The sequence below is a fragment of the Notolepis coatsorum genome, assembly GCF_963971535.1.
Source record: "Notolepis coatsorum genome assembly, chromosome: 16".
In the NCBI taxonomy this organism is placed as follows: Eukaryota; Metazoa; Chordata; class Actinopteri; order Aulopiformes; family Paralepididae; genus Notolepis; species Notolepis coatsorum.
Window position 1 is genome coordinate 8,463,991 of NC_140180.1, and position 26,891 is coordinate 8,490,881.

Genomic DNA, 26,891 nt, shown 5'->3' on the forward strand with positions numbered 1-26,891 from the left:
TGCTGCTGCTCTGCTGTCTGCTTCTTCTTTGTCCCATCGTGTTGTGCAGGAGTCACAGTCTGCAGCACGGCTTATTAAGTGGTGGGATGATGATTCCTGGTTGAATTACACTACTAGGCAAGCCAATAAGGCAGCAAAGATATTATTCCCAATGGCCAGTAGAGGGGGGGGGGGGGGGGGGGGTTATGTAAAAGTGGTGTATCATGTGACGCGCGCAAGCTGTTGTGATTGGGTGAGCCCTTATGCAACGGTTACACAAAAAAGCATAGACAAAACAAAACAAAAAAACGCTCCAACACCGCCTACAATGGTACCCGGCCCCTGGACACATTTTACATTTAGTCATTTAGCTGAAACGCTTTTATCCAAAGCGACTTACAAGTTCTGTACGACAAGTCATCAGGAATAACAATAACAATAACAAACTCAGCAAGACCGACAGACTTTTCAACAAGGAAAGATGAAATTACCTACCTGGGTTCCATCCTAGAGGCTAATCTTTCCTGTGACAAAATGGCATCCAATGTAATAAAAAAAAGTCAACCAACGAACTCGATTCTTGTACCGGATCTCCTCTCTGGTAAACAAGAATACCCTGAAGACTCTGGCAGGAGCACTCATTCAAGGGTACTACGACTATGCTTGCACCTCATGGTACCAAAGCACCTCAAAGGCGCTAAAAACTAAATTACAAACATCTCAAAACAAACTGGTCAGACTACTGCTTGACCTTACTCCTAGAACCCACCTCACCCCTGCTCACTTTGACAACCTAGGATGGCTTAGAGTAGACGACAGAGTACAGCAACTTGCAATGGGCCTGGTCTACAAGATACACTACACGACCAAGGTACCCATGTACATGTCAAAATACTTCCCAAAGGTCAGTGAATACCACGATCACAACACCAGAGGGAGCTCCACAAATCATGTTAAACCCAGATTCGGCTCAAACAAGGGACTAAACACGTTTAGCAATTATGCCACATCAATGTGGAACGCCCTACCCACAGCCGTAAAAATATGTGAATCCCACTTTCAAAACCACTCTCAAAGAACACCTACGGGAGACTGCAATTCGAAACTGGCCCCTGTAAATGTCCTAACCCAACCCCCTCCAATGTACAGTAAATTACCAAGTATGGTTTTGTCAATATTCCAATGTACAGTTGTACAGTGTTCCCCACCCACCTCTCCTACCCAACCCCCACCCAACCACCTCCAATATACAGCCCCCCCCCACCCACCCAACCCCACCCCACCTACCAACAACCTCCTCCAATGTAGTTTTTACGTCAAATGTATATACGCTCTTTTCTACTCTTTTTGTATCACAAACAGTACTGTATTTGCAAATCTGGTATGTCATAAATGTATAGATGTAGCAGTACTGTCTATCTGTATGTCATGTGTGTCATATATGTCCTGATGAATTGAAAATGGGGGACCCTGATGTAAACATTCTAATCAGACACACACACTTCACAAAGTTTTTTCCCCACAGCAGTCCGAACACTGAACACCCTGGACCGCCCCCCTTTGCACAAACGGGCAAGCATCTGTCACTGACTGACACTGTTACCGTGACTGTCCTGTATGTATTTATGTGTATTTATTGTGGGGATTGGGAGGTGGGAGGGCGGCGTTTTGATGTTTGATGTCTGATGTTTGATGTTGATGTAACCAGTGTTTAACAATCTGTACCGCAAACAATTACCACCAACCATCGTTGTGTGGCATTAAAGTATCTTGTATCTTGTAACAAGGCGAAAGTCTTTCTCTGGTCTGCATCCCCTTAACAATTGTGTGTATTGAGCCGTACTGTATTGTACCCATTCTGCAATCTGTTAATAAAGTTTTCAATCAATCAATCAAGGGCACAACTCTATCAGCTGAGTAACAATGTTCATCAAAGTGTTGAGTGCTACAGTGTAGGTTAGTTTATTAGGACATTCAGAACCGCAGTTGGACTTTCAGTTTCACTGTTATTATTATCAGTATTATTCAAAACGTGTGTATCTGAGCAACAAGTCAAGGCTCATTCAACAACATGTAGGACTGTTCTTTTTCTTTCTTTTTTAGAATACTGTTTTGGAGTCTTAATTTTGTTAAGAATATAGGACAGGCGCATGTAGCATTATGCTTCAGTCTGTACCTTTTCAGTCACTGCCAAATCAAAGATTGTTGAATGATTGTGCATATTGTATGGTGTGAGATGACTAAATAAAACTACTACTACTACTAGGACTCTTTAAACTATGTATGGTTATTTAGTCTACAACCACTAGTACTACTATCACTGTATGCATCTGTTGCATTGCAGAACAGAGGAACGTTATGCTGTAACCCCCCCCCCATTTGGACTGAGATAACCCACAGCCTGGCTGTGTGCCAATAAAGGGAGGTGACTTTTTGTTGACGTCAACCCCATCAGACTAACAGCCAATCAACACACTGCACCCAGAGGCAACTTCAACCCTTCAACCAGGGTTTGTATAATATTTCCATATATTAAACATACACTTTGATGTTTAATAACACGCTAAACTGACTGTTAACTAATTCAATACTCTGATACAGTCCTAATACTGATGACTGTTATTCATATTATTGAATGAAGTAATGATTTATTTAGAACAATATAGAATAATCACAAAATAACAATTAAAAGATCCAATTAAAAAACAAAGATAATTAGCTGTGAAAAATAAAATAAATAAAGTAAAATAATAAGAATACAAAAAAACAGTCTCTTGTCCGAAAAGGAGTAGGAAGAAGCAAGATGTGTATCAGGTCCTACCCCTTATTACAATAAACCCTCAGTGAAGTTGAACTTAAATACAGAGTCCATTGTCAAAAAAGGTCAGCAGAGGATCTACCTGCTGAGAAAGCTGAACTCTTTTAATGTTAGTGCAAAGATCCTGAGCACTTTTTATAGTTATTTTATTGAAAGCCTCTTAACTTTTTCTTTTATCTGCTGGTTCATTGGCCTATTAAAGATAGGAACAGCCTACAGTATATTGTGACAGTGTGCTCCAAAATAATTGGAGTAAAACAGAGAGACCTATGTTGTCTCTGGACGGACCAGGTGGTCAAGAAGGGGACGAGCGTCACAAATCAACCCCTGCACGCTCTGTGTCAGCGGCTTTCGCTGTTGCCTTCTGGCCGCCGTTATGACGTTCCACCAAGTAGGACCAACCGTTACGCCAAATCTTTTGTACCCTCGGCTATCAGACTTTTAAACACAGACAGTAGTCATTTTAAGTAGCCTTTTACACTTAGTTGTCTGTTTTTACTTTGACTGGATTGTGTATTGCATGGAATGTTGTTGTTGCCGTGCTGTCATTGAGATGTTTTGTTTTGTTTTAGTTGTTGTTCTTTTTGTTACTCGTGAAGCTACAAATATGAATTGCCCCATGCGGGATCAATAAAGTTGTCTGAATCTGAGTCTTTCCATTTCATCATTCATTACACCTTCCAACACAGTCTTCAAATGTCATCTACGAATAAAATCACTTGACGATCAATCAATCAATCGTCAGCATGGTGGTGTAGTGGTTAACACTGTCGCCTCACAGCTAGAAGGTCCAGGGTTCGATTCCCGCTTGGGGACCAGGTCACCGCGTTGCCAGGTACCCAGGTGGGGTATCTCAAGTTCAAGTTTCTTTATTAGTTGTCATACAGAAGTACAGAATACTTTTATACAAAATGCTTCTTTCTGTTTCGCTCCAGAGACTGTGCTAGGCAAAAATAGATAATAAAATAAGTCTAGCAAGTTTAAAATAGATTAAAATTAAAATCTCCCGGGCCTTTCTGTGTGGAGTTTGCATGTTCTCCCTGTGCTTGCAAGGGTTTCCACTCCCGAATATAAACCCAATGGAAAGACATGCAGAACAGATCGCTAACGCTGTCGTGGCCCAGACAAAGACGGACAGGAGCACTTGGATTGGTCCCCGGGGAGAGGTCCCATGCCGCAGCCCTTATCTGCTCCCGGCTGCCGTTGGAAGGGAAGGACGACGGGATGGGTCAAGCGCAGACACTCAATTTCATCAGCGACCCAAAAATTGTGTGTGTGTGTGCCGCCCATCGCATGCGTGTGTCACTGCATGACAAATAAAGACTTAATAAAGTTATACAGTCATTACTGTTAATGAATAATACATTATTGTACAATCAATAGGCTACTGTCCATCTAGTATCTTCAGAAAGCAACAGGTGCTGACTAGATCAGAACAAAACAACATTATTATAATACATATTTTGAATGAACAGGCTTATTATTTTGATAAGTGTTATTCCTGTTGTCCATGTAGGCTGAGCATTGAGGGGAAACGCATGTACAGTAGTTGGATTTTAGCCTAGAAGGGTCTGCAAGCCATCAGACTATTATAGTCGTAATACTACTGGAGTAATATAGGTCAGCTGGTCTCGTCCGTGAACTCAATACTATAGTATAGAGAGCCATTCACTGACACGGGCGGACTGACACAATTACACAGACAGACGCATGCATGCCACGAGAGAGACAGGCAGAGACACAGACAGGCAGAGACACAGACAGGCAGACACTTGCATATCAAGGTCAGGTTAGAAGAGAGACAGACATACACTTGGATGTCAGAGGCAGAGCACCAGAAAGACAGACAGACACAGACAGACAGACAGACACTTACATATCAAGGTCAGAGCACAGAGAGACAGACAGACAGACAGACACTTGCATATCAGGGTCAGAGCACCAGAGAGACAGACAACATTTGCATATCGGGGCCGGAGCACCAGTTATGCCTCAGTTTCATAACTTCACTGTGTGTGTGTGTGTGTGATGTATATGTAAGTGGGCTAACAATGCAGCGTATCTGGTTCTCCCACTGAGATGTGTTATGATAGGAGCTGACCCGTCTGTTCTATAGCTTCTGGTTCTGTGACTCTGCCTTATTTGTAATTCTTCACCCAACCATGATCAGGTAGGTATATCGATCAAAGGTAATAACGGATGCAATTTTACATTAAGTAATAGCAATGTAATGAATTACTGCTGCCAGGGAGTTATACATACAGTAATATAAGGATCAGTGTAATGAATTACTGCTGCCAGGGAGTTATACATACAGTAATATAAGGATCAGTGTAATGAATTACTGCTGCCAGGGAGTTATACATACAGTAATATAAGGATCAGTGTAATGAATTACTGCTGCCAGGGAGTTATACGTACAGTAATATAAGGATCAGTGTAATGAATTACTGCTGCCAGGGAGTTATACATACAGTAATATAAGGATCAGTGTAATGAATTACTGCTGCCAGGGAGTTATACATACAGTAATATAAGGATCAGTGTAATGAATTACTGCTCCCAGGGAGTTATACGTACAGTAATCTAACTATAAAGGAAGGAATTTCTGTGTCTGCGTGGGCGTCCGCCACATATCTCGAGAATTGTTCATCCGATCGACTTCACACTTGGCGTGTGTATTGCTGAGGAGTCCCCAGGGGAGTGCAGTGTCGAATTTGGTCCCATTTGGCCAGATGGTGGCACTATAACAACAAACTATGTTTTGGCATGTGACTCAAGGAAAAAGGTTATTTTGCCTAGGGGGATGAGAACAGGGAACAAAGAAACGTGTGTGTGTGTGTTTTGCCTATTTGTCGTAGGGGGTGGGATCAAACTGTTGGCTGATAGTCCGACCAACTTGACCAACAGCAATTCTTCGGTCATCCACCCATTCTTTTCCATGGTCTTCTGGGTCTTTCTTTCTAAGGACCCAAGGGAGTGCATTATCAAATGTGAAGTGGAATGAGCGGGTCTCCACTGCGGTGCAAGCAGCCATACCACACGTCTCCACTGCGGTGCAAGCAGCCATACCACACGTCTCCACTGCGGTGCAAGCAGCCATACCACAGGTCTCCACAACGCTGCAAGCAGCCATATCACAGGTCTCCACAACGCTGCAAGCAGCCATACCACAGGTCTCCACAACGCTGCAAGCAGCCATACCACAGGTCTCCACAACGCTGCAAGCAGCCATACCACAGGTCTCCACAACGCTGCAAGCAGCCATACCACACGTCTCCACAACGCTGCAAGCAGCCATATCACAGGTCTCCACAACGCTGCAAGCAGCCATACCACAGGTCTCCACAACGCTGCAAGCAGCCATACCACAGGTCTCCACAACGCAGCAAGCAGCCATATCACAGGTCTCCACAACGCTGCAAGCAGCCACACCACAGGTCTCCACAACGCTGCAAGCAGCCATACCACAGGTCTACACAACGCTGCAAGCAGCCATACCACGGGTCTCCACAACGCTGCAAGCAGCCATACCACAGGTCTCCACAACGCTGCAAGCAGCCATACCACAGGTCTCCACAACGCTGCAAGCAGCCATACCACAGGTCTCCACAACGCTGCAAGCAGCCATACCACAGGTCTCCACAACGCTGCAAGCAGCACTTCTGGGGACCAAGCAACCGGCCCGCTCCAAACCGGTCCGCGCTCCGAACATCCATGGCACACACAGGCACTGCACTAGTAATATTATTATTATTTTTTTAAATGAGTAACGAGCAAACATCAAATATATAACTTTTTCTGAGTAACAAGGCCAGCACTGTCTGTTTCCATGGTAATATTCAGAACATTCTTTTTATTCATGTATACAAAAACAATTGCAATCAGGATATGAAGACATATATGACCTCTGAACTCTGACTCTCCTCCATCACACAGGAAACATCCTGATGCATCATAAAAACGTGATGTATGGAACGACGGATGATCTGCTACAAGAACTGATGTTACTAAAATCAACAACAACAACAACAACAACAACAACAACAACAACAAGGTGGAACTATGTTTCCGTCAGTCTGAGATGTTAAGGATGCTTCTCTTCTCCAGGTCGTTCATCTCTTTGAGGATCAGAGCCACGTTGTAGCGAAGCTCCTGGAACTTGGAGACCGGCACCTGGACCAGAGGAATAACACACAGAGTCAGTAGAGTAGAGCAGAGTAGAGTAAAGTAGAGTAGAGTAGTGTAGAGAAGAGCAGAGTAGAGTAGAGCAGTAGAGTAGAGTAGAGTAGAGTAGAGTAAAGTAGAGCAGTAGAGTCGAGTAGAGCAGTAGAGTAGAGTAGAGCAGTAGAGTAGAGTAGAGTAAAGTAGAGCAGTAGAGTCGAGTAGAGCAGTAGAGTAGAGTAAAGTAGAGCAGAGTAGAGCAGTAGAGTAGAGTAGAGCAGTAGAGTAGAGTAAAGTAGAGCAGTAGAGTAGAGTAGAGCAGTAGAGTAGAGTAGAGTAAAGTAGAGCAGTAGAGTAGAGTAGAGCAGTAGAGTAGAGCAGAGCAGTAGAGTAGAGTAGAGTAGAGCAGAGTAGAGTAGAGTAAAGTAGAGCAGTAGAGTAGAGTAGAGCAGTAGAGTAGAGCAGAGTAAAGTAGAGCAGTAGAGTAGAGTAGAGCAGTAGAGTAGAGTAGAGTAGAGCAGTAGAGTAGAGTAAAGTAGAGCAGTAGAGTAGAGTAGAGCAGTAGAGTAGAGTAGAGTAAAGTAGAGCAGTAGAGTAGAGTAGAGCAGTAGAGTAGAGTAGAGTAAAGTAGAGCAGTAGAGTAGAGTAGAGCAGTAGAGTAGAGTAGAGTAGAGTAAAGTAGAGCAGTAGAGTAGAGTAGAGCAGTAGAGTAGAGCAGAGCAGTAGAGTAGAGTAGAGTAGAGCAGAGTAGAGTAGAGTAAAGTAGAGCAGTAGAGTAGAGTAGAGCAGTAGAGTAGAGCAGAGTAAAGTAGAGCAGTAGAGTAGAGTAGAGCAGTAGAGTAGAGTAGAGTAGAGCAGTAGAGTAGAGTAAAGTAGAGCAGTAGAGTAGAGTAGAGCAGTAGAGTAGAGTAGAGTAGAGTAAAGTAGAGCAGTAGAGTAGAGTAGAGCAGTAGAGTAGAGTAAAGTAGAGCAGAGTAGAGCAGTAGAGTAGAGTAGAGTAGAGTAAAGTAGAGCAGTAGAGTAGAGTAGAGCAGTAGAGTAGAGTAGAGTAAAGTAGAGCAGTAGAGTAGAGTAGAGCAGTAGAGTAGAGTAGAGTAAAGTAGAGCAGTAGAGTAGAGTAGAGCAGTAGAGTAGAGCAGAGCAGTAGAGTAGAGTAGAGTAAAGCAGAGCAGAGTAGAGCAGTAGAGCAGAGTCAGCAGAGTAGAGCAGAGTAGAGTCAGCAGAGTAGAGCAGAGTAGAGCAGAGTAGAGCAGTAGAGCAGAGCAGATCAGAATAGAGCAGAGTAGAGTCAGCAGAGTTAGAGCAGAGTAGAGTAGAGCAGAGCAGAGTAGAGCAGAGCAGAGTAGAGCAGAGTAGAGCAGAGCAGAGTAGAGCAGAGTAGAGCAGAGCAGAGTAGAGCAGAGCAGAGCAGAGCAGAGTAGAGTAGAGTAGAGTAGAGCAGAGCAGAGTAGAGCAGAGCAGAGTCTGCAGAGTTAGAGTAGAGTAGAGTAGAGTCAGCAGAGTAGAGCAGAGTAGAGTAGAGTAAAGTAGAGCAGAGCAAAGTAGAGTAGAGTAAAGTAAAGCAGAGTAGAGCAAAGTAGAGTAGAGTAAAGTAAAGCAGAGTAGAGCAAAGTAGAGTAGAGTAAAGTAAAGCAGAGTAGAGCAAAGTAGAGTAGAGTAAAGCAGAGTAGAGTAGAGCAGAGCATAGCAGAGTAGAGTAGGGTAGAGTAGGGTAGAGAATAGCAGAGTAGAGTAGGGTAGAGTAGAGTAGGGTAGGGTAGAGTAGAGTAGGGTAGAGTAGAGTAGAGCATAGCAGAGTAGAGTAGGGTAGGGTAGAGTAGAGTAGAGTAGGGTAGAGTAGAGTAGAGCATAGTAGAGTAGGGTAGAGTAGAGCATAGCAATGTATAATAGAGTAGAGTAGAGTAGGGTAGAGTAGAGCATAGCAGAGTAGAGTAGAGCATAGCATAGCAATGTATAATAGAGTAGAGTAGAGTAAGTCTTCAGTATGTTAAATTAACACACCAACATGAGTGGTAATGCACGTACCGTCTTCTCCAGAGTCAGACAAGAAGATAGATACCAGTTTCCTATCTGTGGGTTCAGCAGAAAGCTATCCGGCTGCAAGTTAGCTAAAAACTCCGGGAGAGGTGTTTTTGGCAAACAACTAGGCTAGCTGGTCACTATACGCTTCAATTCATTGGTGCTAAGCTAGGCTAGCTAGTTGCAGCCCAGATAGATTTCTACCGAATTCACAGAGAGGAATTATGGAATTATCCATTAATTAAAGCTACAACAATTATTTTCTGACATTCAGCATTTTCTAAACTTCTTATGACCACCTGCTATCAGAAGGTCTCGTTGAGTCATGGTGTCCTACTCAATCAACCCTGCTATCAGAAGGTCTCATTGAGTCATGGTGTCCTACTCAATCAACCCTGCTATCAGAAGGTCTCGTTGAGTCATGGTGTCCTACTCTATCAACCCTGCTATCAGAAGGTCTCGTTGAGTCATGGTGTCCTACTCTATCAACCCTGCTATCAGAAGGTCTCGTTGAGTCATGGTGTCCTACTCAATCAACCCTGCTATCAGAAGGTCTCATTGAGTCATGGTGTCCTACTCTATCAACCCTGCTATCAGAAGGTCTCGTTGAGTCATGGTATCCTACTCAAACAACCCTGCTATCAGAAGGTCTCGTTGAGTCATGGTATCCTACTCAATCAACCCTGCTATCAGAAGGTCTCGTTGAGTCATGGTGTCCTACTCAATCAACCCTGCTATCAGAAGGTCTCGTTGAGTCATGGTGTCCTACTCAAACAACCCTGCTATCAGAAGGTCTCGTTGAGTCATGGTGTCCTACTGAAACAACCCTGCTATCAGAAGGTCTCGTTGAGCCATGGTGTCCTACTCAATCAACCCTGCTATCAGAAGGTCTCGTTGAGTCATGGTGTCTCTACTGAAACAACCCTGCTATCAGAAGGTCTCGTTGAGTCATGGTGTCCTACTGAAACAACCCTGCTATCAGAAGGTCTTGTTGAGTCATGGTATCCTACTCAATCAACCCTGCTATCAGAAGGTCTCGTTGAGTCATGGTATCCTACTCAAACAACCCTGCTATCAGAAGGTATCATTGAGTCATGGTGTCCTACTCAATCAACCCTGCTATCAGAAGGTCTCGTTGAGTCATGGTGTCCTACTGAAACAACCCTGCACCACCAGCAGACAGCAGTCTGTTGTTATTCCATCATTTATTTGCAGTGTTGACAAAACCCGGCCCATACTGTAGCTCAGCTTGTGTAAAAAGGATGGTCAGTCCATGTAGTGTCCGTACCTCAAAGCGATGCGTGTTTCCATCCGATAAGGTCGTCTGCATGAGGACAGAGGGCTGCAGCGCTCTGGCCAACGAGCTGGAGAGACATTAAGACGGTTAGATCTAGATTGTTGTAATGTTAGGGTTAATTACCTGGCAGAGATAGTTAGGGTTAGTTAGCTGGTAGAGATAGTTGCAATGTTAGTTACCTGGCACTGGCAGAGATAGTTAGGGTTAGTTAGCTGGTAGAGAAAGTCAGGGTTAGTTAGCTGGTAGAGATAGTTGTAATGTTAGGGTTAGTTAACGTTACAAGACTCAAAAAGAGAGGCTATCGCTCCTTCAAGGCCGTGGTCCCCAAACTGTGGAACCAGCTACCCCTGGAGATCCGATCTGCCCCCTCGCTGGAGACATTTAAGGCCCGACTAAAAACCCACTTTTATTCCCTAGCCTTCAATTAACCCTGTTTCTCACACACCCTAACTCACACACTCCCATGCAATTTTATCCTGCCCCCTCCCTCTTGTATCTCTTCTTGTGCTCCTCTGTCCCCTGTGTGCTATATTGTGCGGTGTGCTCCCCTATCTGCTTGTTGGCCTACTGTTTTCTATTAGTTAGTTAGCTGGTAGAGATAGTTAGGGTTAGTTAGCTGGTAGAGATAGTTTGGGTTAGTTAGCTGGTAGAGATAGTTTGGGTTAGTTAGCTGGTAGAGATAGTTTGGGTTAGTTAGCTGGTAGAGATAGTTAGGGTTAGTTAGCTGGTAGAGATAGTTATGGTTAGTTAGCTGGTAGAGATAGTTTGGGTTAGTTAGCTGGTAGAGATAGTTTGGGTTAGTTGCTGGTAGAGATAGTTTGGGTTAGTTAGCTGGTAGAGATAGTTAGGGTTAGTTAGCTGGTAGAGATAGTTTGGGTTAGTTAGCTGGTAGAGATAGTTTGGGTTAGTTAGCTGGTAGATAGTTAGGGTTAGTTAGCTGGTAGATATAGTTATGATTAGTTACCTGGTCGAGATAGTTAGGGTTAGTTAGCTGGTAGAGATAGTTTGGGTTAGTTCGCTGGTAGAGATAGTTAGGGTTAGTTAGCTGGTAGAGATAGTTATAATTAGTTACCTGGTCGAGATAGTTTGGGTTAGTTACCTGGTCGAGATAGTTTGGGTTAGTTAGCTGGTAGAGATAGTTATGATTAGTTACCTGGTCGAGATAGTTAGGGTTAGTTAGCTGGTAGAGATAGTTTGGGTTAGTTAGCTGGTAGAGATAGTTTGGGTTAGTTAGCTGGTAGATAGTTAGGGTTAGTTAGCTGGTAGATATAGTTATGATTAGTTCCTGGTCGAGATAGTTAGGGTTAGTTAGCTGGTAGAGATAGTTTGGGTTAGTTAGCTGGTAGATAGTTAGGGTTAGTTAGCTGGTAGAGATAGTTTGGGTTAGTTACCTGGTCGAGATAGTTTGGGTTAGTTAGCTGGTAGATAGTTAGGGTTAGTTAGCTGGTCGAGATAGTTTGAGTTAGTTAGCTGGTAGAGATAGTTATGATTAGTTACCTGGTCGAGATAGTTAGGGTTAGTTAGCTGGTAGAGATAGTTATGATTAGTTACCTGGTCGAGATAGTTAGGGTTAGTTAGCTGGTAGAGATAGTTATGATTAGTTACCTGGTCGAGATAGTTAAGGTTAGTTAGCTGGTAGAGATAGTTATGATTAGTTACCTGGTCGAGATAGTTTGGGTTAGTTAGCTGGTAGAGATAGTTAGGGTTAGTTAGCTGGTAGAGATAGTTATGATTAGTTAGCTGGTAGAGATAGTTAGGGTTAGTTAGCTGGTAGAGATAGTTATGATTAGTTACCTGGTCGAGATAGTTATGGTTAGTTAGCTGGTAGAGATAGTTAGGGTTAGTTGGCTGGTAGAGATAGTTATGATTAGTTAGCTGGTAGAGATAGTTAGGGTTAGTTATCTGGTAGAGATAGTTTGGGTTAGTTAGCTGGTAGAGATAGTTAGGGTTAGTTAGCTGGTAGAGATAGTTTGGGTTAGTTAGCTGGTAGAGATAGTTAGGGTTAGTTACCTGGTCGAGATAGTTTGGGTTAGTTAGCTGGTAGAGATAGTTAGGGTTAGTTAGCTGGTAGAGATAGTTATGATTAGTTACCTGGTCGAGATAGCGACATCCACCCTCCATCTGACATCCTGGATAGTGGGGAGTCCAGGGTCCCTCTGGCTGCTGACTGATTCGAGAGCTGAACGCCTGGACACAATATAACACACACACACATGTTCCAATGTAGTCATTTATCAGACTCTATTATCCAACAAGGTCGACAGTAGAATGAGCTAGGATTCTAGTATCATCAACATATTAACTATCCTGCAACTCGAAACTGGCCCCGTAAATGTCCAAACCCCCCCTCCTCCCACCCCCTCCTAATGTACAGTTTCCTCCCCCTCGTATGTATATATTTTCTGTTAGGATCTCTGTTTAACAGTACTGTATATTTGCATATCTTGTATGTCACAGTACTGTATACCTGTATGTCATGTATGTCATAAATGTCATGATATATATCTGTATAATCTGTATGTTGTGTATGTCATAAATGTCATTATGAATTGAAAATGGTAAACAAGACGAAAGTCTCTCTGGTCTGCATTCCCTTAACAATTGTGTGTATTGAGCCGTACTGTATTGTACCCATTCTGCAATCTGTTAATAAAGTTTTCAATCAATCAATCAATCACATGATTCTAGTATTGATTGATTGATTGATTGATTGAAAACTTTATTAACAGATTGCAGAATGGGTACAGTACAGTACAGCTCAATACATACAATTGTTAAGGGGATGCAGACCAGAGAAAGACTTTCGTCTCGTTTACATCAGGGTCCCCCATTTTCAATTCATCATAACATATATGACATACACAACATACAGATAGACAGTACTGCTACATCTATACATTTATGACATACCAGATTTGCAAATACAGTACTGTTTGTGATACAAAAAGAGTCTAGAAAAGAGACTATATACATTTGACGTAGAAACTGTACATTGGAGGAGGTTGGGTAGGTGGGGTGGGGGTTGGGTGGATGGGGGGGGGCTGTACATTGGAGGTGGTTGGGTGGGTGGGGTGGGGGGGGTTGGGTAGGAGGGGTGGGTGGGGGACACTGTACAACTGTACAAGCAAAACTGTACATTGGAATATTGACAAAACCATGTTTGGTAATTTACTGTACATTGGAGGGGGTTGGGTTAGGACATTTACAGGGGCCAGTTTCGAATTGCAGTCTCTCGTAGGTGTTCTTTGAGAGTGGTTTTGAAAGTGGGTAGTGATTCACATTCCTTTACAGCTTTGGGTAGGGCGTTCCACATTGATGTGGCATAATTGCTAAACGTATTTAGTCCCTTGTTTGAGCCGAATCTGGGTTTAACATGATTTGTGGAGCTCCCTCTGGTGTTGTGATCGTGGTATTCACTGACCTTTGAGAAGTATTTTGACATGTACATGGGTACCTTGTAGACCAGGCCCATTGCAAGTTGCTGTACTCTGTCGTCTACTCTAAGCCATCCTAGGTTGTCAAAGTGGGCAGGGGTGAGGTGGGTTCTAGGAGTAAGGTCAAGCAGTAGTCTGACCAGTTTGTTTTGAGATGTTTGTAATTGAGTTTTTAGCGCCTTTGAGGTGCTTTGGTACTATGAGGTGCAAGCATAGTTGTAGTACCCTTGAATGAGTGCTCCTGCCAGAGTCTTCAGGGTATTCTTGTTTACCAGAGAGGAGATCCGGTACAAGAAACAAGTTCGTTGGTTGACTTTTTTTATTACCTTGGATGCCATTTTGTCACAGGAAAGATTTGCCTCTAGGATGGAACCTAGGTATGTAATTTCATCTTTCCATGTGACAATATTGTCACCCACTGTAACTGAGAAGCCGTCGGTCTTGCAGAGTTTGTTATATGATCCGAAGAGAATGGACTCTGTTTTACCCAGGTGTAATGATAGTTTGTTATCAGCGAGCCAGGTGCAGATTCTGCCGAGTTCTGAGCTGAGGGTTTTTTCAACCTGTAACTTGTTCTTGTCAGAGACCAGCAGGGCTGAGTCGTCTGCGAACAAGAACAAGTTGCAGTCACAAGCTGACGACATGTCATTTGCATAAATTAGGAACAGTAGCGGTGCTAGTATGCTTCCTTGTGGAACACCACAGCTCACTGTGAGGGGGGGGGGGGGTGGGGGGGGTAGGGTACCGTTTACCTCCACCATCTGTTCCCTCCCCTCAAGGTAGGATTGCATCCAGCTCACTGATAGACTATCAAAACCAATTGCTTTTAGCTTGTCAATCAGAATGGAGTGATTGACAGTGTCGAAGGCCTTTTGTAGGTCCAGCATGACCATGCCGCAGTATTTGCCCGCGTCCACCTCTTGTTTGATGTGGTCATTCAAATAGAGAAGGCATGTGTCAGTGGAGTGGGATGTTCTGAAGCCAGATTGGAATTCGTAGATTAGATTTTTTTCCGCTAGGTACTTTTCAACCTGTTCATAGACAATTTTTTCCATGACTTTCGAGATGGAGGTAAGAATAGAAACAGGGCGGTAGTTGCCAAGGTCTAATTTACTGCCCTTTTTGTGCAGAGGGGTCACTCTCGCAATTTTGAAGTCCTTGGGGACGTGTCCCTGTTTTATGGAGAGGTTTATTATGTGTGTGATGACTGGGGTGATGGCGGCTGCTGAGTCTCTGAGGAATTTGGAGGGGATGTTGTCATGGCCAAGGAGAAGCCGCCTTTTCTCAGTCCTTGCCCCACAATGGTGGAATGAACTACCCACCCCAGTTAGGACAGCCGAAACCCGCCCAATCTTTCGCGGTCGACTAAAGATGCACTTCTTCAACCAGTATATGAAATAAAAAAATATAACCCTAACTAACCTTACTATCATGCACTTGTCCTAATAAACTAACCTATACTGTAGCACTCAACACTTTGATGAACATTGTTACTCAGCTGATAGAGTTGTGCCCTTCCTGATGACTTGTCGTACAGAACTTGTAAGTCGCTTTGGATAAAAGCGTCAGCTAAATGACTAAATGTAAATGTAAACATGATTCTAGTATCAACAATATAGTAAGTATCCAACATAGACAGACAGATGAATTTCTTGATGAGTTGAAAATGGAGACTAAAGACCTTTTCTGGTCTTTATCCTCTTAGCAGTTGTTTGTTGTTTGAGCTGTACTGTACATGTTCAATCAATCAATCAATCAAACAGACAGAGTACCTATTTCCAAACACCACGCTAGCGAAATCTGTGATGAAGTCCTCAGGTATCCTAATGAGAGAAGTACAAGCTCAACATAAATCATCTAAACTTGCAGAAAGAACACACAGGCAAGCATTAAAAACCAGAGAGAGACAGAGACAAAGAGAGAGAGGGAGAGAGAGAGAGAGAGAGAGAGAGAGAGAGAGAGAGAGAGAGAGAGAGAGAGAGAGAGAGAGAGAGAGAGAGAGAGAGAGAGAGAGAGAGAGAGAGAGAGAGAGAGAGAGAGAGAGAGAGAGAGAGAGAGAGACAGACAGAGAAAAAATAGTTTGAAGGATCAGTGTTCTGTAACAAATTAACAACTAGTGTAAATCTGACTTTGGACAAATGAATGAATGAATGAATGATTTTATTTCTGTCTTATTTTTTTAACAAAGCATAGTAGTAGAACTTCCAAAAAAATAAAATGACCGAAAAGGTGTAGGCTGAAGCCGAGGCTTATAATTGCCTACATTACATTACACTATTTACAAAAAAAAAAAAAAAACACAATTCAGTATATCATTTAGCAATGGTTACAAACTTTTCATAGTTTTATGTACAAAAACGTATACACATTTATTTATGTTTTTTTTTAAAATACTTTTTCTTTGTTTATATATATATGTTTTTATTTTTCCCTTTGTCACTATTTGAACACAGCTATGTTTTAGATGAAATATAACTAGGATAATAATGAGGTTTTATATTTATATATCACCTTATATTTGAGTAATTTCTTAAAAGTATGTAGCGAACTACACATTTTTACTTCTTTGTCAAAGCTATTCCATAATTTTGCCCCTTTAACAGATATACATCGACTTTTTATATTTGTCCTTGCCTTTCACTACACAGTGTGTGTGTGTGTGTGTGTGTGTGTGTGTGTGTGTGTGTGTGTGTGTGTGTGTGTGTGTGTGTGTGTGTGTGTGTGTGTGTGTGTATACAAGGTCAGACAGTGAAACGTTTACCTAAGTTCTCTGAGATCCTCTTTGAAAGCCTGAAATCAGACACAACAACACAGAAAGATAATTAATAGTTCTCCATAGCCAGCATACCCCACCAAAACAAATCACTGTCTTAGACCAGAGGAATAACATGTATGAATTCACTGTCTCAGACCAGAGGAATAACATGCATGAATTCACTGTCTTAGACCAGGGGTTCCCAAACTGTTCAGGCCGCGACCCCCAAATAACGGTGTCAGAGAGCCACGACCCCCACTATTATAGGAGGTAAAAAAAAATTAAAATATATTTTTTTTATATAAATGGAAATGTATGGTTGAAACATGCAAACGTTCAAACGCACACACACTAATAAGGATTGGAGGCTTTTAACCAGGGCCGGACTGGGGAAATTATTCAGGCCAGGAAATATAGTGCAAAATATAGCCCCAGTCAGGCCACTTTGCAGGGGGTCTGGGGGTCCCCCACCAGGATTTTTTTTGTTACAAAGACTTCATTTCCTGCATTCTGGTGCAGGAATTTTTTTATTTGTACCCTTTAAATGCCAGTGTTTGTGATGGCATCACAAATTATTGTTAAAAAACAGGCTAGCATGTATGATTAGGAACAACACAAATTTTGATGGATTTTCTGTTTTTTTGTAATGTCAGATTGAAAAAAATACAATCTTTTATTCAACTTCAGCCCTGATCATAACACCACATATTCATTTTATAATTCTAACCCTTTAAATGCCAGTGTGTGTGATGGCATATATGTGCAATATATCAAATGCAAAGTAGATTTTTCTGGGAGGGATTATTACAGGCTAGCATGTGTCAATGATCAGCAACAACAGGGTCCCGCCTCCACCAATCACATGCAGCTCCCTTTGTGTGTGTGTGAGAGCAAGAGAGAGAGAAAGAGATAGTTCTCCAACTTGTGTGAGTTGCAGTGATCTCCTGGTTGTTCCCCACCTAGGTTATCTAACTATTGCGCTGCCGCAACTAGAAACACTGGCCTGGCTTGCTTCTAAGTTCAGTGGCCTGACTGCATATATATATATATATATATATATATATTTTTTTTTAAACTTTGGCCATTCCGCTGGCTCTTTTTTGCGTTTATCGCATTTACTCTGGTCAAGAATGACCGACAGAAACAGGCTGAATGGGTACAGATGGGGGGGAAGACACTCTGGGAAAGGCACGGCTGCAGTCCGGGATTCGAACTCGCTAAACCCCAGATCCGTGACGAGCACGGTTGTCCCCGGCGCCGAAATAGCGCTCGAGGTACGCGGTGAGCTACTGGAGCTCCCCTTATATATATATATATTTTTTTTTATGATTAAAATAAAATAAAAAATTGGGCTCATGTGGAGACAGCCAGCCGCTTCTTTTCACCTGACAGCGAGGACTCTCACTGGGGAAGTGTAACTAGTGGGAGGATCACACTACCCTCCCCAGTTCCCTCCCTAGCTGTGCAGGCGCCCTGACCGACCTGTAGGAGTCGCTGTTTACAACGACCAGGACCCACCCCACCGGCTTTCCCACCCACTGACACTGCCAATTGTGTCAGTATGGACGACCGACCAAGCCGGAGGTACCGCTGGCAGTTGGATTCGATCCCACCGTCTCTGCGGTGGTAGACAGACGCTTAGTCCGCTGCGCTACCCGGCCGCCCTTGCTTTTAACACTCCTAATAGACTACATTTACTCAGTTTGGGTCCCCCCCCCCCCCCACGTGACAAGAGTGCTAGTGTGTTGTGACGAGCCTGGCTCTCAGGGTGCACTGGTGTTGAAACAAGCCTGGCTCTCGGGGTGCAGAGGGTGTACCAGCTGACCTCGGGTCTGAGGGAGGAGGTGGGGAAGCGGAGGGCCTCTGACAGCAGCCTGTACATCCCTGCCACCAGGTGAGCCAGGCGCTCCTCTGGAACTGAACTGCCCTCCGCCAGCGACTTCAGGACCTCTCTGCAGTCTCTTCCTTCTAGAGCACTAACCACGGCTGGAGGGAGAGAGAGGGAGAGAGAGAGAGAGAGAGAGAGAGAGATAGAGATAGAGAAGAGAGAGAGAGAAGAGAGATACGAGAGAGATAAGAGAAGAGAGAGATAGAGAGAAGAGAGAGATAGTGAGAGAGATGAGAGATAGAGAGATGTGAGAGAGATGAGAGATAGAGAGAAGAGATAGTGAGAGAAAGAGAAGATAGATAAAGAGAGATAGTGAGAGAGATAGAGAGAGAGCCCATTAATAAAGCCCATTTGAATAGAATAGAATTGAAATTGAGAGAAGAGAGATACAGCAGATAGATGGATGGATAGAACAGGGCTTTCCCTAAACAACAGATGGATACAGCAGACCGATGGGGGCGACAGTGGCTCAGGACTCGGAGGTAGAGCAGTCATCTGGTAATTGGAAGGTTCTCGGTTCGATTCCCGCTCCTCCCAGCAGCGTGTCGAAGCGTCATTGAGCAAGACACTTAACGACACAAGACACTCACTCTCTCACTGCTCTAATCTGAGAGTGTTTTCACGGCGCGTCATCAAATCGGAAGTCGGCCATCTTGGCGAGAAACTTTGGCGTAAACAGCGGGTGATTGCGTCAAACTAGCAACTCTTCAAGTTCATTGTTGCTCAAAATGGTCAATTATTGCCGTGTTCTTGGCTGTACTAATAGGTCGGATAGGGAAAAGCATTTGGAGTTCTTCATATTGCCAATTGTTATCACAAATCAAGGAGAAGAGGGCAAACAATTGTCTCAGGAAAGGAGACGTTTGTGGTTGGCCAAACTCAACCAGGATTTCCATGGCAAGACTCTTGTCAACATTCGAGTTTGTTCTGCGCATTTCTTGTCAGGTAACGTTATGTGAAATATTAATAACAGCAACTATCATTTTACAGTGGAATAGTATACAACCATATTGATATTAAGCTGCCGTTTCTTGCATTCTTGGCTGGATATGATTCTTATCTCATTTCATAACCTACTACAGTAGTAGTGTAAGACTCCTAGTTTCTGTAAATATTCCTAAAATGTAGCGTCAAAAGTGTGCTATATTTTTCATTATTGTATTCCAGGTAAAAAGTGTCACCTGTACAAGAAGGATGACCCAGATTGGGTGCCATCTGTAAATATGACAGGAAAGCAAGAGCCTTCTCTGCAACCACCTAAAGAAACACGCTACCAACGTGGTGTGAATCGTACCCAGCAGAAACTGAAGGTGGATGCTGCCCATGCCTTGCTTCTTATGGACATACCAGCTGCTGCTGATGATTCTGCTGCAAGTGATTATGTCGGTGATAATGTGTGCAGTATAGGGACTCAAACTGAAATGACTGGTGATTTTATTTATTCTATGACCAATGAAGTTATAAATCTGAGAGCGGAAAACCTTCAGTTGCGTTCTGATGTGAAACAGTTGTCCTCTACCTATGACCAAAGTGCATTTGTGGGTAAAGATGAGAAGGTTTTATTTTTCACTGGTCTACCTACATTCCAGATTTTGTTAGCACTCATTACATACCTTGGTCCTGTGAAGAAGTCGCTTAATACATTCAAGATGCTGATGCTGACATTGATGCGACTAAGGCTTAATGTTTCTACAACCTCCCTGTGTTATGCATTCAATGTGTCAATATCCACTGCTTCTAGGGTATTTACTGATGTCATTGATGTCATGTTTATTCGCATGAAACCACTTGTTATATGGCCAGAAAGAGAACATTTGCAAAAAACCATGCCAATGCAATTCAGAAAACATTTTGGGAAAAAATTTGTTGTTATTGTCGACTGCTTTGAGGTTTTTATAGATCGTCCTTATAGCCAGAGCAGAAACATGGTCTTCCTACAAGCACCATAACACAGTAAAAAATTTTATTGGTATTACACCACAGGGCACAGTCTCTTACATTTCAAATGTATGGGGAGGAAGTTAGCGATAAGTACATAGTTGAAAACTGTGGCTTTTTGGACAACATTGTTCCTGGTGATTTAGTTCTCGCTGACCGTGGCTTTGATATTCAGGACACTTTAGGTTGCATAATGGCTCAGGTCAAAATCCCAGCCTTTACTCGCGGGAAGTCGCAGTTAGCTCCAATTGACTTAGAAACCACAAGGAAAATTGCTCATGTTTGGATTCATGTTGAGCGTGTGATGGGTAGTGTGCGCCAGAAATATTGTATTTTGGGGGGGGGACATTGCCAATTGATTTCTTGATGTGCAAGGATAATGACAGTTTTTGTACCATAGACAAGATTGGACTTGTGTGTTGTGCTCTGGTGAACCTTTGCCCATCAGTTGTTGATTTTAATTGAAGTGTCTTGTTGTGCTCTGGTGAACCTTTGCCCATCAGTTAAGAGTTAAAATAGTAAATTGTATAGTAGTGTACATAGGAACCAGATTATCAGGAATTTAGCATGTCTTTTTTTATCATGCATATCTTGTATCTTACCTATTTTTTTTTTTTATATGCTTATTTTTATTATTGTATTTTGCACAATCAATGCGGGCATGACCACCCGCATTTCACTGTATGCCCTGGTATGCATGTGACAAATAATCCAGTCGTTGATTTTAACTGAGGTGTCTTGTTTTATGTAGATAAATCAAATCATTGTAAAGTCATTGTTAATAGTATTGTTGTGTGGTACAATACGCCATTCCCATCAGAACACTTGAATAACAGAACAGACCGTTTTTATGTAACGTGGAGGTGTTTAACACTTTGATTGCCTAAGGCTAAATTCATGATATACCATCCGTTGCCAGCTCTATTTAACATGGAGAAGTTCCCCTTCTTTGCAGGGCTATAACTTTTTAAATTCTATTGCTAGATTGCCATTATTAGGGCCCATTCAAGGTCCTATATGTATTGTTCATTGTGTAGCAACGTTAAACTTTTTCATTCACATATTCATAGTAAAATATGGTCTAAAGTATAAGTATGTTTTCATCTCTTTCTGCAGCTTTCTCCAGAACGTGATTTATAGCCCCAAATGCATTATATTGATGATGAAATACAGTTTGGTAGGAATCTGTGCGAGATCAAAAATTTCAATTGGACGTACTTCTAGAAGTTTCTACGTATCATCTGATATTGACCGGATGGGCGGGGGATCGTTTATAATTCCGTGGGCAGCGTTATATCATTCATCTAGTGTGGGTGATATGATCATCAGAGCAGTTTATATCGAACACGTTCAAAAATAACGCTGAATCTTACCGTATCTTCCTCGCGCCGTTGGACGATGAGCGTGGAACTGAAATATTCCTATTATGGGATGTAGAAATACCCGGACCATTTACAGGTTGTATAATAGTATATACGTCCAAATCATGTTGTTTATCGAGTTATTGGCAACGGATCGCTATGTATTGTGTCGAGATCGAGTCCCGGGACCTATAGCGAGTGCCCGGAAGTAATATGGGTGAGCAGCACTTCATCCACATAACTTCCTGTTTGGCGCTTCTGCCGATCGGCCACCAGATGGCGCTCTTGAACCGCTAGAGGATTGAGAGGAGCTCTGAACTGTGTGTGAAGGCTGCGGATGGAAAATATGATTACGATCACAGATTTTTGAAATATTGATATTAAAGACGAGTTACGGCGTCTTCAGCAACTTGAGCATGGCGGGGAAGGACGCCCTAAACTCGTCCTTTGGCAACTAAAGTGTTAATAATTAAACAAAAAACACCAATAAAAATGGCATAAATAGCAGCATAAACAACAATATAATCGCTCATTTACAATACATAACATAACTATTATTATTATTTGATACACAAAATTGTCACCCACTCACAATATCCTCCTTCCAATGTGCTGCTTGCCTGGTTAAATAAAAAAATATATATAAAAATCACAGCATGGGTGTAGTGTGTGCAAATCAGCTTCAGAATAGAAATCAAAATAGCACTTATTAGGAGTTGTTTGTAATTAGGCTGTACATCGGATATAAATGAAGACGTCGATACAAATTTATGAAGCTAACACAACGGTTTACTGAAAATAGCATAACCATAACCTAGGTTTCTTTACAAGGTTTCTTGACCCTTTTTGGCAGAAACTGTGGGAGCCTACGGCAGGTGGGACAATACCATTTTCCTTTTGGCACAACCTCAACATTAACACATGAATAGTGAAACCACTGAATATGACATTTTGTATTGTCACACAAAATCATGTGACCAAACTCAACCTGGCCACAGTAACACCAGGTTTCTTCTTGCCCACTGGCACTTGCGGCAGTATCTGCACCATGTGAACCAGCAGGACAGATGCACCAGGCTGTAGGGATACTACATTAGCCATGGTAGACGAAAGCCTAGTGTAGAACTTGCCAACTAGCTCTGGCATAATGGCTGTGGTTGATCGTCTTCCCGGCGCTCCACCAGGGCCGTGACCGACCTCAGCGGAGCCGATCCGAGGACCTCACTAAGCCATCCAATAGGTAGTAGCGACGGGCGGTGTGTACAAAGGGCAGGGACTTAATCACAAGTGTGTGTAACTAGGAGGGATATGAAGACTGTGTGTAACTAGGAGGGATATGAGGACTGTGTGTAACTAGGAGATATATGAGGACTGTGTGTAACTAGGAGGGATACGAGGACTGTATGTAACTAGGAGAGATACGAGGACTGTGTGTAACTAGGAGGGATACGAGGACTGTATGTAACTAGGAGGGATATGAGGACTGTGTGTAACTAGGAGGGATATGAGGACTGTGTGTAACTAGGAGGGATATGAAGACTGTGTGTAACTAGGAGGGATACGAGGACTGTGTGTAACTAGGAGGGATACGAGGACTGTGTGTAACTAGGAGGGATACGAGGACTGTGTGTAACTAGGAGGGATACGAGGACTGTGTGTAACTAGGAGGGATATGAGGACTGTGTGTAACTAGGAGGGATATGAGGACTGTGTGTAACTAGGAGGGATACAAGGACTGTGTGTAACTAGGAGGGATACGAGGACTGTGTGTAACTAGGAGGGATACGAGGACTGTGTGTAACTAGGAGGGATATGAGGACTGTGTGTAACTAGGAGGGATACGAGGACTGTGTGTTTGTGTAACTAGGAGAGATATGAGGACGGTGTGTATTTTGTCGAATAAGGTTCAATCAGCGACAAAATAGCAGACTTAGAGCCAGTTCTTGTGCTAAGAGCATTGAACAATGATGCTAATTCATCGCTGGTTGGATGTTGGGTTTTGTTTACTTTAAGAGTAGAACAACTAGCACTTTCCTTTTCCTTCTCAAGTGACTGTAGTACATGACCAGCACAGTCACTTTTAGCCCTTATTTTTACTTCGTATCTCTTTGCTGCAGTGAAGTCAATCTTTCTGCATTCCTTGTACTCCACCTTTGACATTGCAGTAGGCAACAGCCAATACGCCTTTTCCTGCGTCACCGCCTTCGAGTCCCTCAACTTCACGGTTGCTTCAATGAGAAACAACAATACCGCAACATGTGTGCAGGTCTCGCCCAGGCCAGCCATACATGTACAGTGGGCTCCAACAATCCTACCAGACTTTTCAGCCATTATCCAGGGCTCCAGGTTTTTTTTCTCTTATTCGTTGGGAATGGAGTACCTGAATAAAAGACAAGACAACCAAATATAAGCTTGTAAATAAAAAACGAGTTCGAATGAATGACAACTTTATTTAACAGATTGCAGAATGGGTACAATACAGTACGGTTCAATACACACAATTGTTAAGGGGAATGCAGACCAGAGAAAGACGTTTGTCTTGTTTACATCAGGGTCCCCCCATTTTCAATTCATAGTGACATTTATGACATAGGGACATACAGATAGTACTGTTACATTTGTGACATATACGATATGCATATACGATATGCAAATATACAGTACTGTACTGTTACCCATAGATCCTAACAGAGATATGCAAATACACAGTAGCCTACTCATCAATTTACTTATTTAATCAATTGATTGAAGGGGGGGGGGGGTTCCTAAATGTAAAGATCAGTTGATCTAGTAACGTTATTGAATCACCTACCTTGGCTTTCACAAGACACATGTCATTGATTAGCTGGTACTGTGCCTCTCTCACCCATCCATCCACACACCATCTGGTTGTAGGCATCCAACGCTTTGGTAAGCCTTAAGATCTTCATCCGTGTATGGGCTTGGCGAAAATACTAGGTAGTTGACTATATCTGGATCAATCGCCCGTTGTTTACATTCAAGTCTCACGCCAAAACGGCCGTGCATCTGTGGGCTACTGACCAAATCGTGACGTCAGTGCAACAAACACTATTTGTTTTGGTGACGTGGGACTTTTCACCAGACGGCTACGGACTGCTAGCTTGCAGCCTTTCTACCGAACGCACAGAGAGAGAAAGTTGGTAAACATCTTCTTGTTGAACTCTGGAGAAGACGATAAGCACACTTCCCATAATGTTGGCGTGTTCCTTTAATTAAAGGATCTTTACACAAACAGTCAAGTGATCTCTAGTCTTTACACAAACAGCCTTGTTTTGGTTGCTGGGTCCACCACAGTGAATGAATGAATGAATGAAAACTTTATTTAACAGATTGCAGAATGGGTACAACAATACAGTACGGCTCAATACACACAATTGTTAAGGGGATGCAGACCTGAAAAAGACGTTTGTCTTGTTTCCATCAGGGTCCCCCATTTTCAATTCATATTAGACATTTATGACATACACAACATACATGACATTTATGGCATAGGGACATATAGGTATTTAGTACCGATACATTTGTGACATAAACGGTATTCAAATATACAGTACTGTTACCCCTAGATCCTGACAGAGTATATACATATGGTGGGGAGAGAATATATACATATGATGGGGAGGGGACTGTACATTAGGAGGGGGTGGGTGGGTGGGAGGGAAATATCCATACGGCGGGGAGGGAATATATACATGCGGTGGGGAGGAGACTGTGAGGTGGCCAGTTTTCGAATTGCAGCCTCCTGTAGGTGCTCTTTAAGAGCAGTTTTGAATGTGGGTAGGGATTCACATCCCTTTACAGCTTTGGGTAGGGCGTTCCACATTGATGTGGCATAATTGCTAAACGTGTTTAGTCCCTTGTTTGAGCCGAATCTGGGTTTAACATGATTTGTTGAGCTTCCTCTGGTGTAGTGGTTGTGGTATTCACTGACCTTTGGGAAGTATTTTGACATGTACATGGGTACCTTAGTCATATAGTGTATCTTGTAGACCAGGCCCATTGCAAGTTGCTGTACTCTGTCGTCTACTCCAAGCCATCCTAGGTTGTCAAAGTGGGCAGGGGTGAGGTGGGTTCTGGGGGTAAGGTCAAGTAGTAGTCTGACCAGTTTGTTTTGTGATGTTTGTAATTTTGTTTTAAGCGCCTTTGAGGTGCTTTGGTACCATGAGGTGCACGCATAGTCGTAGTACCCTTGAATGAGTGCTCCTGAGTCTTCAGTGACAGTTCTAATACCAGTACCTTGGTCAAGGACAATGTCAGGAGTACCTAGCATGATCCATTATGGTGTGGGAGGAAGTTGGAGTACCCGGAGGAAACCCAAGTAAACAAACTCCACACAGACGGCCTCTCCCCTACGAACCCAGGACCTTGTTGCTAACCACTGTACCTGACTGACTGACTGACTGACTGACTTCCGTTCCAACCCTGTTTGCATGCAATTAAGAGTTATCAATTATCATGTCTTGTTTGTGTCTGGCCTGGCTGTAATGACAATCATCATCATCATCATAATAGTAATACAAATACATATTTATACATATTATATTGATAATAATTATAAAGATAATGGTATGATAATCAATAATAATATTGACGACTGTACCTTTGAGTATTGTTCTGAACAGCTCTTGGTCCACATCCTTCAGATTTCTGCACAGGGAGTCTATTTCTGGTGTAATCCTGCCTCCCAGGAAGCTGGAGTCCCGGGCCAGGCTGGTGGTCATTGCAGGTATTTTAAATATAATGGGGATATAAATAGCAATAAGAGAACAAAACTCTTCTTAGCTGGATGGACTGTTGTTGTCTGTTGTTGACCTAGCAGCTTCCGCAACTAAGTTCCGCCTCTTGTCACATGATCCCGTCTCGCTCTCGGAAGTCTCGCGGTGACGTACTCTCGCGGTGATATACCCTACTCTCGCGGTGGGCCGGCTGCACTGATGGTGCGTTCGCAGTCCTCGTCAACTGGTAAAATCGTAAATGTATTACAATGAATGGATGAATGAATGAATGAATGAATGAATGAATGAATGAATGAATGAATGAATGAATGAATGAATGAATGACAACTTTATTTAACAGATTGCAGACAGATGAGCACAATGACGTGATTGAATGAATGAATGAATGAATGAATGAATGAATGAACGAATGAACGAATGAATGAATGAATGAATGAATGAATGAATGAATGAATGAATGAATGAAAATTGTATTGCCAGA

The 26,891-nt window shown here is 42.8% G+C and overlaps 1 protein-coding gene across 1 annotated transcript; it reads right to left on the minus strand.

Annotated features, from left to right (window-relative positions):
* Window positions 1–6,624: 6,624 nt before the first annotated feature.
* On the minus strand, window positions 6,625–26,501 carry commd5 (COMM domain containing 5). Its single transcript, XM_084332396.1, has 7 exons — window positions 26,275–26,501; window positions 18,292–18,452; window positions 16,473–16,501; window positions 15,484–15,534; window positions 12,369–12,464; window positions 10,269–10,344; window positions 6,625–6,973 (listed from the first exon to the last, which is right to left on the minus strand). The coding sequence occupies exons 1-7, from the start codon at window positions 26,393–26,395 to the stop codon at window positions 6,872–6,874; spliced, it is 636 nt and encodes a 211-aa protein (XP_084188522.1). The 5' UTR covers window positions 26,396–26,501; the 3' UTR covers window positions 6,625–6,871.
* Window positions 26,502–26,891: the final 390 nt, after the last annotated feature.

Bases quoted from the DNA above. Each gene is read 5' to 3' on its own strand.
- commd5 (XM_084332396.1), bottom strand. From the start codon at position 26,395: ATGACCACCAGCCTGGCCCGGGACTCCAGCTTCCTGGGAGGCAGGATT. The intron at 15,535-16,472 runs GTAAACGTTTCA...TTCTCTCATTAG, and splicing joins GAGGATCTCAGAGAACTTAG to GATACCTGAGGACTTCATCA. The intron at 6,974-10,268 runs GTACGGACACTA...CCTCTGGTCCAG, and splicing joins GAAACACGCATCGCTTTGAG to GTGCCGGTCTCCAAGTTCCA.